Source organism: Rissa tridactyla, chromosome 1 (genome assembly GCF_028500815.1).
Source record: "Rissa tridactyla isolate bRisTri1 chromosome 1, bRisTri1.patW.cur.20221130, whole genome shotgun sequence".
In the NCBI taxonomy this organism is placed as follows: domain Eukaryota; kingdom Metazoa; phylum Chordata; class Aves; order Charadriiformes; family Laridae; genus Rissa; species Rissa tridactyla.
Genome location: NC_071466.1, coordinates 202659186 through 202677243, shown reverse-complemented (window position 1 = coordinate 202677243; position 18058 = coordinate 202659186). Strand labels below are relative to the sequence as shown.

At 38.7% G+C, this 18058-nt stretch overlaps 1 protein-coding gene across 8 annotated transcripts in view; it reads left to right on the top strand.

The window, feature by feature from the left end:
- Positions 1–18058, top strand: part of KIF21A (kinesin family member 21A) — a 91549-nt gene that overhangs the window by 14853 nt on the left and 58638 nt on the right. For all 8 annotated transcript variants that reach the window (XM_054218386.1, XM_054218375.1, XM_054218418.1 and 5 more), the window contains exons 2-3: positions 14534–14756; positions 16134–16316. In XM_054218386.1, coding sequence (XP_054074361.1) covers positions 14534–14756; positions 16134–16316 — 406 coding nt within the window. The remainder of the gene's footprint in view (positions 1–14533; positions 14757–16133; positions 16317–18058) is intronic.

Below are 18058 nucleotides of genomic sequence, written 5' to 3'. Positions count from 1 at the left end.
AGTCAAAAAAATAAACTTCTCTTTTTTTCAGAACTGAAAGAGCCTTCATTGCTAACATTGTTCCTTGCTTTAGCATTTCTTCAGATTCAGTGGTGAAAATCAGTTAAATAGTACAATTAAAATTTTGTGTACCATGAGTTATGAAAATGTTAAAATTTAAAATGGTGCGGAATTTTTTTTTTCTTTAGGTTTGATACTGAAATTGTAAAAGGAGACTGTCATGGAAGAATTAGATGTACCTGCTTTAGAGAAAACTGGAAATTCTAGAAAACATAAATAGTATTGATCTACTAACACCCTTTTAAGACCTTCCTTAATACTTCTGGGCAATTTGTGTATAACACCAGTTAACCTAAGAAGTTTTGTGTAAATATTCAACTTTTCTTTCTAGATCCCTGTCACCTTAGCTGGAATATACAGCCTTCTACCTCTTCTCCCCACCCCCCAAATGTTGTTTGTAGTGTTAAAGGAAATTATTTCAAGTGGAAACAAGGTTGGCCAAAACACTAGAGCTTTGTTATTGGTTATTGCTGTATGATTTTTTTCTTTTTTGGCTTTTTTTTTTCTTTGTGGTTTAGTGTGAAAGCAGTGGTAGTATGTGGTTGAAGCCGAGTGCAGCAATGGAGTGAAAGTCATACATAGGTGTGGGAGCAGCTGCCTGATTCATAGCAGTTGGTGATGTGAAGTTTGTAGCTTGTGTCTTCTGACTTTTTGGTGCTGGTGAGGAAACAGTCTGAAACAGCTTTAAAGTTTTAGATTTATTAAAAGCTACAGACAGATGTATCTATGTATTAATGTATGACCCTTTATGAAAGCTTTATATGAGCCTTAGCATAAGACCCTCCTTGGCCTTTAGGCTCTACCCGTATGCCATTACTGCATTATTTTGTGTGAACTCATAGTTTTCCATTTCCTGGCAAAGTTTTTTGTTAGCTTAGGTGTTGATCCTGGAAAACCTTGTGTACGCCTCCCTTCATGCACTGTCCTGTTAGGTCTCATTTAAGCCAAAGGAACTCTTACCTTGTCTGATGTTAAGTGCTCACAGGAATTAGGTATTTGATCACAAGTCTTGTGGCAGGGACTGTAGCCTTCTCGGTTGGTTTTACTGTAGTCCTGATATGTAAACAGCTACTGTAAGCTTAAATTTCTGAGGCAATTTGAAACAGTTTATTTTATGTAAGAATACTTGTTTTGAAAGCATCTGTGCTACCTCCAGTGCACGAGGGACTATGAACTCTTATGCAGACAAACCACAAGTGGTTTGCATTGATGATTTCCGAGAGCAGCTGCGAAATGCCCGATAGAAAAGTGTTACATGCCAAGAAGAGCTGATTTAATTCAGTCAAGACAAAGAAATGGGTTTTGACCCTGAAGAGGCTTGTCAGGACAAACTCTTCTTTCTGTCCCCAAGGAGCTGCAGCCAAGCGTTCAGCAGACAGAGATGGTCCCAGGATCAGGTGTTGCTGCTTTGTGTGCACTGGAGCCGCGGGAGGCTGGCAGAGCAGTGCCCAGCAGCTGCACGCAGAAGAGGATTGTTCCAGAAATGGAGGAAGAGCCTCCCATGCCTCTAACGTAAAATTGAGAGAACGGCTTTTAATCTGTGTGAAGTACCTTGTGGCATCATTTATCTTTTTTTTTTTTTTAATGAAGTGACTTTGCTTTAATAGTTTTGGAGTTCTGGTTGGACTTGTAATCTAATCAGGGAACCTGAGCCCTAATGAAAAATTAAGCCTACAGCCAGAATGGGAAGCAGAAAGTACTTAGCCTCGATGTTACAACGGCATAAATGTTAGTTGTTTAAAGCAGATACAAATAGCAAGGAAGTAGCCAGTTCTTGCTAGATTTTATTCACAGTGTGTATGTCATGAGTTAACTATGCAGTTGAGTTGTGGACCTGTCAGTTTATATTGTGGTGCATTACCAGAGTACACTCCTTTCATGGACGTGCTCTGTCCTGGAGCTAAAATTTTGCTGTAATGGTGTTGCCAGTATTATTTTTATTAGTGGTAATTCCAAACCGTATGCTTGCTAGTGGGCTGAGGTCTGTATGCTAGTAGCAATTAAAACAGGAGAATGATTGTATTTCCACAATGATTTCCGCACTGAATTTGCTCAGCGTAGCCTACGAGGACTTTCTACCTGCCTGGAGTGGAAGTTCAACTGTTAGACAATCAGACAGTCTTTTCTATTTTATATGTTATCAAAGGTCAAGAATATGAAATTAGCCCATACTTTCCTGATCAGGTAGCAGGAACAGCACTTTCTGTTAGATTAAAATATCCAGTGATATGTTGGATGTTATAGTCAATAAGTTATTGGTATAGTTTTAACTGTTAATGGAGAACTAGTAGAAGTAATATTGAAGAACCATATCTTAAACTTTAATCAGGTGATAAGCCTCAGTCAACATAGAGGATGTTCTTTTCTACTGGCAATGGGGAAATTTAATACCCTAGGCAATGGGGAAGAAGCAATAGTGGCTGCAGCTTTTTGCCCAATATAATTATCTTTGCCCAAATCAAACAAGAAGTTAAAGTATTCCAATTATTCATGTATTTACTAAAATATGAAAATATTTAGTAAGTTTCTGGTTTATCATCCAGAAATTTATTTTCCATGCAGTATCCACATTTAGACACAGCTCTTCATTTTAATCAAATTCTCAACTTTCTGCCAGAACTGTTTTATTAAAAAAGCTTTTGATCTTGATGGTTTCTTGTCTGTCTTCAGGGTAATACATCTGAGTGTGTGCTACAAGTGTTTTCTTCTGTGAGAACTTAAGGTACATAAATGTAGAGAATTGGATTTGTCTGAGGAGCTACTACCCTGCACTTCTGTAATCCCATGTATCCATTGTCTTGTAACTTCTTCTGCATTACTTACTTCCCTCAGACTGGAGAAAAGGCTGAGGATGTGAAGTGGTGGCAGCTTGGCCCTTGGTGCAGGTGTCACTGCAGTGCAGAGCTCTCTTCCTGCTAGCCTTGGGATGTGAGGTTGTGTGTGGAAACTGGCTTTCCTGTGAAGTTCCAGATTCCAGTGGATTTTTTGCAGAGACGGTGTTGAGCAAGGCCCTGATAGTCTTCACAGCTGTACCGACTGCACTAGTCAGCTGTGACCAGTCCCTTTCTTTTCACTTCTTTTGTTAATTAAGCTCCAATTATTTCAGCTTTCCACTGGTATTTACATGTAAATGCTAAATATTCTTGCATTAACAGAAACATTTCCTTTTTTTTTTTTATTCCTGTCCTATCTCCACCACACCTGAAAACTGGATTGCAGTTAGCAGAAGAAAAGATTATGGCTGGTAGATAACCCAAGTTTTGCACCTGGTTGAAACCTCATGGAGACTGTTGTTAGAATTAGTACCAGGAGACTTGCAACCATCTCAACTGTTGGGGGGCTTGGAGAATGGCGGGGGGGAGTTTGAGGACTGTCAGTTTATATTTGCCTAATGCCTGCTTGCAACAACAGAGCATCCAGCATAGTACTGAGCAATCAATTTGGAGTATGACTCAGTGTGGGGAAAAATGCTACCTACTGAATTTCTAGCATAGTTTCCTGAATTGCCCTGACTTTTAACTAACTTTTTGGAGGCCTTCTTTTAAAGCACTATCTGAAGCCAACAAAGAGCAGTGAGGTGATCAGGTCTTCATAGGGCAGCTGAATACAGTGTCACTGCATAGGAACAGAAGGATGGAAAAACTGATCTTTAATTTTTAATGCTGTTGCTGCTATTGTGGGTGTCTTTGCAACCTTACAAATAGGATGAAGAGACATGAAGGAAAGAATTACACTTGGGGATTGACATTCAGACTTATAAAAATGTGTAGCTGAACCAGAAGGACTGAAGAAGGTAGATAATGTTGTTCCTTTCTGGTTTGCAAGTCTTAAAACAGATAGTACTAAATAAAGCAAGTGGGTGATTTCCCTTACTGCACAGCTAGGATTTACCAGCTCAGAGCTTTCAGTCACTGCTTGAACAGTCTACCTTCTGTTTTGAAACAGAGCAACGTCTGTTCAGTAGAAACAGTCAACAATAAATACGAAGAAATTTTCTGTAGTTTGTTTTGGAACTTTGTGGATCGGGTGTTATGGATACAACACTTTTTTTCCTTTTCTTTTATTTTTTTTTTTTTACAAGGAGTGGCAGAAAAGTCATACAGTGGTTTTTGTTCCAAGAATGTTGCACTGAAAATTAACAGTGAAGGCACTATTCAGAGCAGATTACTGAACGGTTGTTTTTAGCTGTCTTGTCCCATTGTGAAGCGTCTAGTTGTTATTTTAGTAGTGTTAGCTAAACAGTCATTTCAGTAATGATTAATGACAACTTGTAATTTTCTCTTAACTGACCTGATCCTCCTTTTATTTTATGGTGTTATTTAACTGTAGTTACTTGGGAAATGGCTTGTAGCTTTAGCTATAATAAGTATGTCAGTAACTTTGTGTTTTAGTTAAATGAAGTTGGTGAAATGTAATTCTTGGACCTGTGGCTCATAAGTGTAAAGTAACCAACTGCCCTAGACTTAGAACATAGAACTGGAAAGATAAATTCTGCGTATGGAGGGGAAATAAATGAAAACAAATTTCAGAGCTACAGTAGTCTTGGCATGAATGTGTAGTGATTTCAGGATTGTATCTCCAAGGGCTTGGAGAATAAGTGTATGTGTGTGGGTAGGTGGATGTGTGAGTGTTTGTGAAAGGAAGGGGAAGTCTGGGTAAGGGAGGCAATAATTAAGAGTTCTTCTTTGCTGCAGACATAGGAAACCCTTTTAAATTTATTTAAAAATAACAGAGTACATCTTAAAAATTAGGCTGTTCTGAAGAAGTGGTGAACTTCTAGAATAGGCATGTATTTAACTGTTAAGATGAAGAAATTGGATGAAGCCTAGTGTTGCCATGACTGAAAGGTTTTTGGTCATCTGGATAATCTTGCATTACATCAGTTTGTTTTCTCTCCTATTCAAAAAATTGTTTTCCTGTAGTGAATAAATATCATTTTTTCTGCTTGTTTCTGAATATGCTTGTGGTACTTATTCTTGATTTCCCTAAAGGTACTGGTAACTTGGAATGTGAGGAAGTTCTGGAATGTATGTACTTATTCTTAAAATATTTCACTTAAAAGAAAAATATTTCATGCAATTAAAGTTATTCCTTTGACTTTACAGGTAAAGCATATTCTTTCGTGGGGGTATGCAGAAATACTGTCATTGCTCTGCAAGTAGAAGTGTTCAGCTTTTGAAAGAGAAAGTTACTGTCAATTCTGTGCCTTTAATTGAAAATACTATGTGGGCATCATTCGTTGGTGTACTGTGATGCTGTTGGCAATGTTTTTGAAATCAGCTGTCTCACAAAACTGTGGTTTGTTTTTGTTTTTTTTTTTTTTAGTAGAGTTTGACTCTTGTAACTATATAGTAGTTACAAACACGCTTTTTATGAAGAGTTGACACCGTCTGCGTTTTTGTTGAGTGGCATACTTTTTACATCTTGGTGTGTTTGGATGTCTTAAGCTGATTGCACCCTGGTTTACAAAAGGTATCCAGATTACCCCCAAATCCCTGAACTCTAAATGTGACTGAGTTTAGGCTTGCAGGTGCCCAGATTTTTGTTTTGTGTGTTTTTTTTTTTCTTTGGTGTGTTGTGGTTTTTTTTTTTCTTTTAATTCCTTACCATTTTCCCCCTTACACCTAAATAAATGTTATTCTGTAACTTGGTAAAGCAGCAGTGACTGCAGTATTTTGAGGGGTTGGAGAGCTCATGTTCACCACATTACTTTTGACAGTACTGTTCAATCTCAGCTGAATTCTTGCACTCTAAAATTTCTGGAAACAAAACGTCTCTAAAATACTGGCAGCACTTGTCATCATGACTCATTACTGGGATGCTGAGCTGTGCACTCTTCAACAAGCTTTCCTTGAATTCTCTTTTGATTAGGTTTTTTTCATCTTAAGTTACGTATAATGACATTTGTTTAGTAGATTTAATCCCTGTTAAGCGTTCAGTCATATAGCAGAAAGATGCTACAGAAAGTGTGTTCCTTTTCCTGATACTGCCCTAATCACATAATTAATACCAGGGGCTGGTAAGCTTTACCAGTGGCATGACTCAGCCACTCCTCACAGCTACAAGCTCCAGAGCAGGAATGATGAGAGCTGTTAATTTAGGTGTTAAAACTACATTTTGGAGGAAAAAACACCATAATTTGCAAAGGAAATATAGGGTGCCATGCTCTTTCTTTTGTATATCGAATTGCTTTCTTTATGAATCCTTATCCACAGATAAGCTCGATTGCCCAGTTGTCCTCCTTGTATCCATCACGAATGCAGTAGTTGTAGACACTAGTTTGGGGATGCAGCAAAAGACCTTTCTTTCCTCTGGAATTTGTGACCTCTCTGTTCTTTTAAGCACTTGTTCATGCTCCCTAATGAGGAAAGACAGCCTCTCCAGGCTAATTAGCTACACGGAGATCAGGTATCTGTAGTCCCTTTCAGCACTGGAGCATGCTTGATCCATGATTGCTGGGACCAAGGTCTCTATTCTGCAACTTTATTGCATGATACAGATGTGCTCGCATTCCCGCATGGTATGAAATTAATTTTGAGCTTTAGTTTTATGAAGGCCTAACTCCTTGTTTCATTTCTTGTTAATACACTGTAAATACTTCAAGTCTTAATAAATTAATCTTTGCTGCATTTGCTTAGATCTCATTTTCTCTAAGATACCGTGTTATTATTTCTCTTCTGGCTTTCTGACAGTGGTGAGATGTAACACTAAATGTTCACAAAAAAACCCAAGGCAAGTAGCACAATTTAAAAAAAAAAAATCTGTTTGCCTTAGAAAATGTTGTTTCCAATATCAGTTTAGTTCTAATCAAATTGCACTTGGATTTGGAGGGGTGCCAGTTCTGTGCTTGGCAGGCACGTGGAAGCTTGTGGTAGTGCTGCTTTTCTATTGCAGCTGACCTTGTCTTGAACTAGAAATAATCAAGGCCTGTACAAATCCTGCAACACAGTCCCCCTTCTCTCTCTCTGTCTCTCTCAAGAGTCAAATTGTTCTCGAAAGCTGTGGATTTCTTCACTCACTAGAGAGTAAATTAGTCCAGGAGAAATCACAAGAAGGAGGTTTGGATGAAAGCATTCATTCACGTTATAAGGAAAGATGTTGGAGGTTTACTAGATGTACTGGAAGGTGTGTTAGCTCTTCTCCGGGAGGGGGACACGGGGAAGGGAGCCTGCGGGGCGGTAGGTCTGCGTGAGGGCAGGCTTGGGCCTTTCCCCTCCCCGTGTTTTCTTTTCTTGGCAAAAGCACAGGACTGTGCGTGTCAGTGTGAGGGTGCCATCTGCGCTGCACAGCCTGCTAGGCTGTTACAGAATTGCACAAGAATTAGTCTGGAATCATACTGCTAAACTGTTTTCTGGCTAGCTGTGGTGGCTGCCCGGAGACGCAGCTATTGTACGGTGCGTCAGGGAGCGAGTGGAGGCCGCAGCCTGCGAAACCGCCTCGGCCTGGCACTGCGGATGTAATCCCCAGCAGGAACAGCTAATGGGTAGATGAGCTGATCAGACTCAAGCTGCTGAAAAGGGTAATTGTTTTATGAAATTAAATTAGTGTTTAAAAATAATAATAATATTTTAAAAAGTAGCTGTAGAGATTGCGTGTAGAGGAGGAGAACGGGACAAATCTAGTTACAGCAGTGATATATTTCCTCAGCCTTAATTTAATTCCAGTTTTTTGTTTGCTGCCTACTCGTTATGTGCAAACTGGAAGTGACAGTCTGCAGCACTGAAACAAAGTATTCTGCACGTGTATTTTTGAATAGGATTTTTTTGTTTGCTTGCAGTAAAATAAGTTAGCTACTGCAAATGTAACATCTTGGAGCCATTTGGTAATTTAGTGGCTGATTTTGCTGGGTGTTTGAAGCTAAGGGCTTAGTGGTCACGTTTAATAGCTAGACATGAATTGAAGTGGAGCTGATACCTTTTTATCAGTGTCTTAATAGGACTTTGGAGTAAAATCTGGACCACATAGATGCCACTCTAGCGTCTGCCACAGTCTTTAATACACTTTTAAGTCCAAGAGCTATCCAGGAAGTTTTATTTCTGTTTTTTTTTTTTGCCAGACTTGCATCGAGATATCTACTTGAAGTGCCTGAAAGTTTCCTGGTGTCTCAAGGCAAGCATTGATACACGTTCAAAACACCTGCCTCACTTGTACTTGCCTGGGGAGCTGGGGCGAGTTAAGGGCGAGTAACTCCTGGACTCTGCCTGGTTTCTGTGGGCTCCGGGCACACACAGCACCTGCTGGCAGCGCTGAGCTCAGTCTAGACCGTGGCAGCTATGGCAACTTTGGAGAAACATTGGTGGGAGCGGTGCCCAAGTCTTGCATAAGAGTGATTGAGTTACAGTGGCAGGGAGCTGGTGCTTGTGTCCCTGGCTGGGTGACTGGCATGCCCCCCTGCCTCTCACAGGTGAAGCAGGTTCTCGGTGTGGGAGCTGAGCCATGGCGGGAGGAAAGGCTCGGCAATGGGCTGGGTGGCCAGTTGCCACAGCTCGGCTGCTGAGCCGTGTCTCATATAATTGCTATAACTTACTATCTGCAATTGCTAGTCCTTTTTATGTCTTAATACCAGTATGTATAATTGTAGTCATTGATATCACTAATATGAAATTGTATCATTAACTGATATCACCGAATACTAATGATTCAAGCATCCATAAACAGAGTTAGTCTTTCTGCAGAAGTGGCATTGTCACAAAGGTACTCTGGATTTGTCCTGCACTTCATTTGCTTTTATTTTTAAGGATGTCTTTTATTCCACTATTTTTTCAGTCGTTGAGGTATTTTATGAAGGCTTCTTCCTTCTGCCGTTGAAGGCCATCAAGGGCTACTGATAGTACGGTATATTTATGGCTTGTTCAGAGACAACTGCCTAGCTGGCACTTAAACAGAAAAGCAGGAGACAAATCATCTGGACTTTACCTGTGTTTTACTGTAACAGTGTAGGGGGTTGTTTTGATGCTAACGTTGTGGAGAGATCGCTATGCGGTATAATTTGTAGGCATTGGGTTTGAATTTAATCTGTAAATGGGTTCACTCTGAAGTGGAGTTAAAAAAAAAAAATCATTGTGATGTTTCTTCAGAAGGAGTTGTGTTGGAAGGTGAGTTATTGACTTTTACGCTTTTTGTTATGAGAAGTTGGGTTGTGTGTGTTTCTAGAGTTACAAAGGCAGGGTAAAAGCATACTAAAACAATTCTCAGACTTTTCATACTTGTTTCTCTGGCCACCAAAACCAGCATTGGAAATGCTGAGAAGGACATTACAGAACACATCTACACTAAAGGTTACTGAATGATAACCCAACAAATATAAGCATTTTTTTACCTGTAGGCGTTATTTAGCACCACAGACTATGTTGCCACAGGCAGCAGAGGTGCAGGGGCCATTGTGCCGAGACGTGCCAGCATCAGAACAGAAACTCTTAATGACTGATGGTTGCTGGCATGAGCAGAAAGACTTGTTCCTGTGTCCTTATTGCTGTGTTAAAAAGAGGTAGACCTGGCATTTGTCATATATGAGCCTTTTTTGTATTCTTAAACCTCACTGAGAGGTAGAGAGTTAATATACCGATCAGCTATTTCAGATGAATGCATTCAGATGCTACATTTGTGGTCTCCTTTGGACGTGCTGATAACCAAGCACGCTTCCAATGTGTGCTAGCAAAAAGACTGAAAGGTTTATGCAAGCAGAAGTACTCATTGTCTGTTGGATGAAATCTGTTCAGCTTTCTTTACTCCCTCCTTGTTGTGAAGGAGTATGCGTAATGGAAGTGGTTTGATGAGTGTAAATGTAATGGAATAGAAAGGAGAGGGAATCATGATGCCAAAGTAATGGCAGGAAGTTTTATTCTGGTTTTGGAGAGCTTTTGTTTGTTTGTTTCCCAGTTTATATTGCCTGCTACAACTCATTAAATGTTTTATTAGGTGCTCTTGGATTTAATGTTTTGTATACCCACATGTGAAACTTAATTGTGTGAAATTTAATAGGCTTAGTGTAGTGAGAGGAGTATTGGATAGTCTTGGGTTTACAGGTCAACTTGTTTCCTGCTCAGCACTGCATGTGGTTTGAGTGATGTTTGAATTTATGCTTTTCTGAGCAAGGTGAACGCAGTCCTTTTCCCACAGCAGAGTTTAATGAAAAAGAACTTTACATGGGGCTTCATTGTCATGTTTTCTTCTTTTCAATGCTCAGCTTCTGGCTAGTTACTGCTAATCTGTTTTGTTTTATTTTTTTCCATAAAACAAGAATAATTTGATGCTTTCTGCTTTCTAGGTTGCTCTTAGAAGTTCTTGTTTGCTTATTGCTATTCTGTGCGGGTGCTGAGAAGGTATATGGTAAATGTCCTGATTACTCTTTTTTAGAGTAATATTTGCAATACTTCACATGCAAAACAAAAAATTCACTGGTCTCATTTTGTTTAGTATATGAAATGAGATTAAGGGATGGCTTGATCATAGATGCGTGGAGACTCTGAGGGAAAATTAGATAAAGTGGAGGTTCTTAATGAATGGAGAGAAAATTATTCAGTAGCTGAAAGGGGATGTGTGTGTATGTATATCTATCTATACCCTTATATATCTATATATATCTAGATAATATATATTTAAATCGCTGGGACAGTTTTCCATCCCTAGAAATAAAGTAAGATAGGATGTTTTTTGAAGGGATATTATGATATGATCTAGTTTAAACAGGCATCAGTTCTGGGAAGTCTAATGTCTTGCAAAACACAAGGTATTGACCCCATGACTGCTATAGTCCCTGAACTGTATTATCTGAGCTTGTTCCAGCCAACAATATTTTTAGCAGAGGCATTGTGCACTTATTCTACTGAGAGATTAGTTCCAGTACAATACAGTGCATTACTGTGCCACCACTAGCTATTTTAGCCCTCCCTAATTAGACAGCTTGTCCCAGTGTGCTGAGGCAGAATAGATTTAGGGGATTAAGTTTCATGTGTGTGGCCTGGAGGTTCTGCAAAGTACATGTAAACAAGGGTTGGGTGTGTTCATGCTTTGGAGAGCAGGAGAGGGAAGGATGCAAGGCAAAATGTTGTTTGGAAAGTTGCTGCATCTAAGATGATGTGATTGGAAATATGTAGAAAACACCTGATTGTATATAATTAAGAGAGTAGCCTGAAAAACAGGTGAGATGGGGCCATGTAGAAGACAAAATGGGTGAAGTCAAATTGGTCCTGGAGAAAAATCCCAGTGGCAGACTGCCAGGCTAGGAACTGGGCAAGGAGAGTTGACCAAAATGAACTCTTTCACATTTTAAAGCATGGGTGCTGCCTGCTTTGTTGACAGAAGTGACCACATTAAGACAAGGAAAAATTTGACTGTAAGCAGAAGGAAAAATCACTTTCCCGAGTGATGTGTGGGGTGGTGGAGGAGGAAGTGTTCCTGTAATCAGTGCTGGAGCAGAATCTGACTTGCATGAGGACTATTACTTGCTGGACCACCCATTCAGTGCGAATAGTAAGACTTTGGGAGCCATGAGGTTCAGGCATCCACTCACATTGTAAGTGGCCAGAAGTCAGGTTGAAGGTGAGCCATTTGTTGCTTACTATTAAGGTCATCATGTTAGCTTGGCGCCGAACTGATCAAGAGAGCTATATAGACTTCAGAGCATGAAGTAGCCCTCGATCAGACCTCAGGCTGGGTGTCGAAGACCTCTTGTCTGCACATCTTTTTTGGGGAAGATGTCTTTCAAACCTGATGCAGCCGTGATCTCTCTCTGGTTGCTACCTCCCAACTCTGTGGCAGGGTGGGACATTGTGTGAGAGTAATTACAAAATAAGAAGGGGAGTCTCTTTGGGGTGAAGATTTCCTGATGTGGTGAGACTTGCTTTGTTTTTCCTTTGTGTTGCATATGTGCCGGTGAAATACTACTTTCTCTCAGTGGTGCCTTCAAATTTAGTGGTAAGGCAGGGAGGAAGGGCACCATCATCGCTGCTTTGTCTCTGGATGTTATGTTACAACCCAAGCAAAGTGATTGAGCTGGTAACAAGCTGCTAGTAGTCACACAGATTCCCATCAGCTCAGCTGGTCTCTGGAATGGTATCTTGCTGTGGCCTAATTATGGTCATACATAATGCACTTGAAGCTTGCTGTTGTCCTGGGTTTTATAGCAGCAGAGCACTCGGAGGTGCTGCCTGGCTGCAAGGCAGGGAGCTAGCTGGGAGGATTCTCATGGGAAGTCTCCGAAGGCTGACATGGAAACTGTTTGACAGTCCTGTCATCACTGTAATAATTATCATGCAAATTATTGATATTTTAGGCATGCTGTTTCTCTTTGTGGTCACTCTGAGCCTTTACTTAGTATAAAGGAGAAAATTATTCAGCACCTGTCATAATTGCATCAATTCCTCAGTGTAGAAAATTAATTTTGAACTTTTTTTTTAAAAAAAGACGGAATTAAAATATATGGAGAAAACTTTTTTTTTTTAGTTGTCAACCTTCATTCTACAAGTCAGTGCTAAAAGCCTTTCAAAACTGGGGAAGAAGTTGGGGTTTTGGGAAAGTTAGGGTTTTGGGATGCACAAAAGTTTACTTAATTTTGAAAAGTTTCCATCTTGATTTTTTTAGAAAAGGCCTTTCTAGGATTTCTTGTGCTAGAAAACAATGGGAGGAGTACCTCTGGAACTTTAGAAGCCCAGTTTAGAAGCATTCATGCTTGTAAGAACAATTGATTGCCTTCGTGCTGTCTGCACTGGATTAGTGAAAGAATAAGAGTGATTAGTCTTAAAAAGAAGCTTGCCCTCTGACTGACTTCACGGTATTAAAATAAGGCAGTGGAATAACCCACCAAGTTGCATTTTCTAAATATTAAGTGTTACAGGCAGCATGCTGCAAAGAGTTATGGGCAGAATGGTCAACTTTTCCAGTTGTGTGGAGTGCTTTTAGGAAAGGCATATGATTGATTTCTTTTTGAAGGCTTTCTCTCCCTACCTAGAAATAAAAGCTATTTTATTAGAAAATCTTCATTAGCCTAGAAGAAAGTAAGTTTATTACAAGCTTCAGTATGTGTTTCTCAGGTATTTTGTTTAGTGGACATAGGTTCTAGTGGATCCAGTTGTTAGTGAAGGAGCTGTGTAACTCCTGAATTATTTTTAGTGTTCTTATTTCATTTAAGGGGAAAAAACCCTTATGATAATTATTGTGATGTTAAAGAGAAAATCTGTGACCTATATTACACACTATGTCGTTAAATGCAAATACTGTTTGTAGAATATTTGTGCCTATTTTACACATCATATAATCGTTGCTTTTAATGATACTCTTCAAAGGTTTGTTTAATTTCCACTCCATACTAGAAGGTATGCTGAACAGGGGAGGTACCTCCTGATCATTAATGAATTTTCCGTAAAGGAATTAGTGTGCAGAAAACCTTACAAATAAGTTATGGTTATTCTCTAGTGTCACACAGTGGGATAGAATGAAAACTTTAGAACAAAAATTCTGAAAAATACTCCTGACAGCGATGCACACCCCTGAGTGAAAAATTTGTAATCTGCAATAAAAAGAACATACACTGTACTCTGTGTGATTTTCTTACAGGATATTTCTCACTTGAACTAAAGTATATGTGTGCTGATGTAATTTGAATTAGTCCGCAGTCCACTCAGAGCTGTTGGAGACTAGCGTGCTCTGCATCAGCAAGCATTGGCACCGTTGTGGTAGATCAGTAGGTAGCTTTGGGCCCTTATGTTACCATTAATTTTTGGAACAAGTCTCATGTGTTTGGACTGGAGCATTTTGGCTTAGTTTCCTCTAAAAGGGGTATAATTTGTGCACACCGGAACTGGTCAGCGATCCAAACCAACGTGTGGTAAGTGAAGACGTTGGGGGACTTTCCTTCAAGACAGCACAGCTATTCCAAACCAAACACGGATGTTGATATGGCCCTTAGAGTATCAAATATGAAATGAATATATGCCTTTAAAGTATACTCTGTGTATACAGATCTTCAACTTTGACATTGTGTAACTGAAAGAAGTCACTCCGAGGTAAATATAGGTACTTGAATTTTGACACGAATGGGGAATCTATATTAAATATTCCATGATTTTGTTTGTATGTAGCTGTACTGCTGGTGTTTTATCACCCTTATATTTGTCCCCTGTTTTTTAAGCTGCTGATTTTTTTTTTAATTTTGGTGCCACTTTGAGAATTTGGCAACACTTCTTTTAAAATAAAAGGTAGTTTTTAAAACAAATTATTAGCTAATTACAGCTAGAGTGATATGTTATGTTGGCCAGAGTTTTTCTTCCCAATAGTTAACCATTAAACCAATTGAATCACAAACTTACACGATATTCTTTAATTGTGGAGCTAGTACATTAATTCAACTTTGACAAGACTGCAAGAGTATTTTAGTCAGTAAGGAATTCTTTTCAGATCTTACTTACATTGTTTGTAAGCTTCTCTTTCTGATGATGAGAATTTCTAATGGTTCTTTTTGTCTTTTCCAAAACAGAATTAGACCACAGCTAGCCAAAGAGAAGATTGAAGGATGCCATATTTGTACATCTGTCACACCTGGTGAACCTCAAGTGTTCTTGGGAAAAGATAAGGCCTTCACTTTTGATTATGTCTTTAACATCGACTCACAGCAAGAAGAGATCTATATTCAGTGTATAGAAAAACTGATTGAAGGTTGCTTTGAAGGCTATAATGCCACTGTCTTTGCTTATGGCCAAGTAAGCTTTACAGTTTTATTCTAAAGTCTTTATTTTTGAATAAACAGTTTTTTGTAACTGACCTTTCTCTTAAATTTTGGAATGGATTAACCTGTTCTTTAATGTCTTAGTTTTATTTTAAATGAGATCCTGTAGGAGACTGTTTAGGAGGCTATATAGATTCTGTGTAGAATGGCAGTTGAAACACAGAAGATATGTATATGTGTGTGTATATATACACACATATATATGTGTGTGTATATATATATGTATATATGGAGTAGGTCTGAATTAATAGTAATACTGAAAATAGCATGGGTCCATATAATTCCTGAATTTACCACAATGCAGCAATACAAATTAGTGACTTAATCAGTTGACGTATAGACAGAGGTTGTACTGAGATTCTTTTCTGAGCAATTTCCCATCCCTCTGCATTTTCAAACACTTTTGGGAAGAGGAGCTTTTTTTAAAATAGTCCTAGGGAACTTCAGGCCACACTGTTTGTTTGTGGGCAAAATGTAGAGATCAGATTCCAATGTCAGAGAGCTTTTCATAGAGAACACACCCTCTCAGGACACTGGGCACACATCTTGCTTTTCAAAGCTGAAATATTATTGAGTACAGTGAAGAGAACACGTTATTATCTTCTGAATATTCCTTTAGGAATTGATTGCATAAAATTTGGTCTTGGATGCCGAATTTCACCACTGTTAAATGTCATATCTCAAGTTCGCTAAGTGAAGTCTAGTCCTAGTGAAACAAAGCAGTTTGCAGAGCCAGTTTAGTAGATTACGTTGTGATACTATCTTTGTCTTAGACTTGACCCACTAATTAAGTGAAAACACAACACTACCTTGTCTTCTAGAGGACTTCACTTTCAATTAAGCTACTTTCCTAGTGAAGGTACAGCTTGTGTTCTTCAGTGCTGTCTATAAATTGAGAACAATGGTAATATTCTCCCTGAGATATTCAGACATCATAATTAGTGAGCCATTTGATCTACTTTGGTAAGGAAATGCAAATGCTGCTTCTACCTTCAAAATATATGCTTTAATTAACAGTCTTGGTTGAAAACATTAACTATTCTTTTGACCTCAGAGATGATAGCTCAAGGCTGATGTAAGCAGCTTAGAGGAAGCTTGTAGGAGAAAGGTTATACAAGAATGCAGGAACCAGTTCAATTTTTTGTGTGATCTGTGGATAAACAGTAGAGTTTGTCCAACTTCTGCTGTTTACCCTTTTTTCAAATGGACTGTTAATTGTGCATGTTAGTATTGTAAAGACGACAAACTGACGTAGTGGTCACTGTCTACCACTAGTGTTCACAAACTGTGTTTCTCTCTGATGATTTGCTGCTATTCACATGCTCTCGTGACTACTCCTTTTTCAATTTAGACAGGTGCTGGCAAAACATACACCATGGGCACTGGATTTGATGTCAACATAACAGAAGAGGAACAAGGGATTATATCTCGTGCTGTTAAGCATCTTTTCAGGTGTATTGAAGAAAAAAAACAAGCTGCTATTAAACAAGGACTTCCACCTCCAGATTTTAAAGTGAATGCACAGTTCTTAGAGGTAAATATGATCTGTGTTTGTGTAAATAACTTCATGTATTTTTTTAGAAAGCCAAGTAAAGATTTTTTCTGGTTGCTACTTTTGCATTCATTTCCCACGAGGTGTTTTGAATTCATCTTCAAGATTTCAAAAGGAAATCTTGTGGAGTTTGCTTCAGCTCTTCAATTTATGAAAAAGAGCCTTTTTATCTTATTCCAATTATTTTATTAGCTTCCTTTACAGCATTATTTTGAAGTGTAGAAATAGCTATGTTAGACATCATTTGTCCCTTTCTGCAACACACGTTTGTGAGGCCTGTTGCTCTTGCCTGTTTGTAATTCTTTACAAAACCTTAAAGCAAGAAACTATAAAAAAAAAAACCCCACAAACAAACTCAAAAAAAAAACAAAAACCAAAAAAAAGCCAAAAAAATCAATTGTACTTTATGCCTTTATATAGTGACGGTGCTTTGCCTGCTTTTGTCACTTTGCCACAGATTTCTTGAGCTTTCAAAATCTGTTCAGGAGACTTCTTATATAAAGAAGAAACCTAGCATAAAAATACTTCTTTCTGTGATCCCCAATGGTTTAGAATTGGGCTTCTGTGTCACTGTTCCCGCTTTCATTAGACCCAGAGAAAACCTGAGTCAGTATGTGGAAAAACTGTTCCCTTTGTGTGTTCTTGTAGACACAGCTACCGGTAAGAGAGGCCGTAAGACCCATGATCTTTCCGGCCTGCAGCAGCTGTTGGCTTAAGTCTTGCAACTTTTATGCTGTGTCTCCTGCACCTGGAACTATTTTTTAAATTGATTGATTTGGGCGTAACATATTTACATTCCCTACCAAGCTGCAAAACCTGATACTTCAAGCACATGGAGACAAAGAATCAATTTAAGGAAGAGCAGGCGTAAATGTGTATTTCTTATTTCAGTAACTGCAACTTTACTTTATCTACTTCAGGGGGGAAAAAGCCCATTTCTGTATTACTGAAGAGAAAGCTATTGGTTTTATTACTGATGAAGTAAACTAGATCCTTTAGTCACATGTTCCTATAATTGTTTTAAAGATTAACAAGCTGGCGTTAGTTTTGCACTGGTATAGGTTTGTCACTGCTAACCTTAAGCAGAGCTTTTTGTTGCTCTGGCTAATGTTTGCCTAGCGAGAGTCTAGGCTTTAGCACGGGCCATGGGAATGCTGTACTCTTCTGTTCTCTGTTTGAACATTGGGGATCTGCAGCTTCATTTCTGCTCAGGCAGCTGCAAGAGTAGTAGTTTAAGGAGGAGTAACCAGTGTAGTTTCTGAATTCCTTGTGTGTTTTGACGTGACATTACCAATGTAACTGAGAGTCCCAAAGTAAAGAGCAGTAATTGAATATTACGGTGATAATGGTATGTGGAATTGCAGCCATTACAACATATTTCAGACGAAATGTGCATAATAAACCCTGTCTTATTTATCTAATCTAGAGAAAGTTTAAATGATGTATATAATAGTTTCTCCTTTAACAAAATGCCACTGCTTCTAGTAAATCTTTTTTTATCATACTGAGGCTAAACTGGAGTTTCCTAGAAAGAGCTTTTTCTCATTAGTTACATATCGTACACTAATCTTATATTAGAAAGTATCCTCTTCCTTCCATCCTACATACCATTAGGGCTGGATTACATAAACAATAATTTAGTCATTGAACAAGTTGAAGCAACATTTTATTTTGGAATAACTTTTAAGTCTGACAGCTGGATAACTATTGGGAACAATGACTTC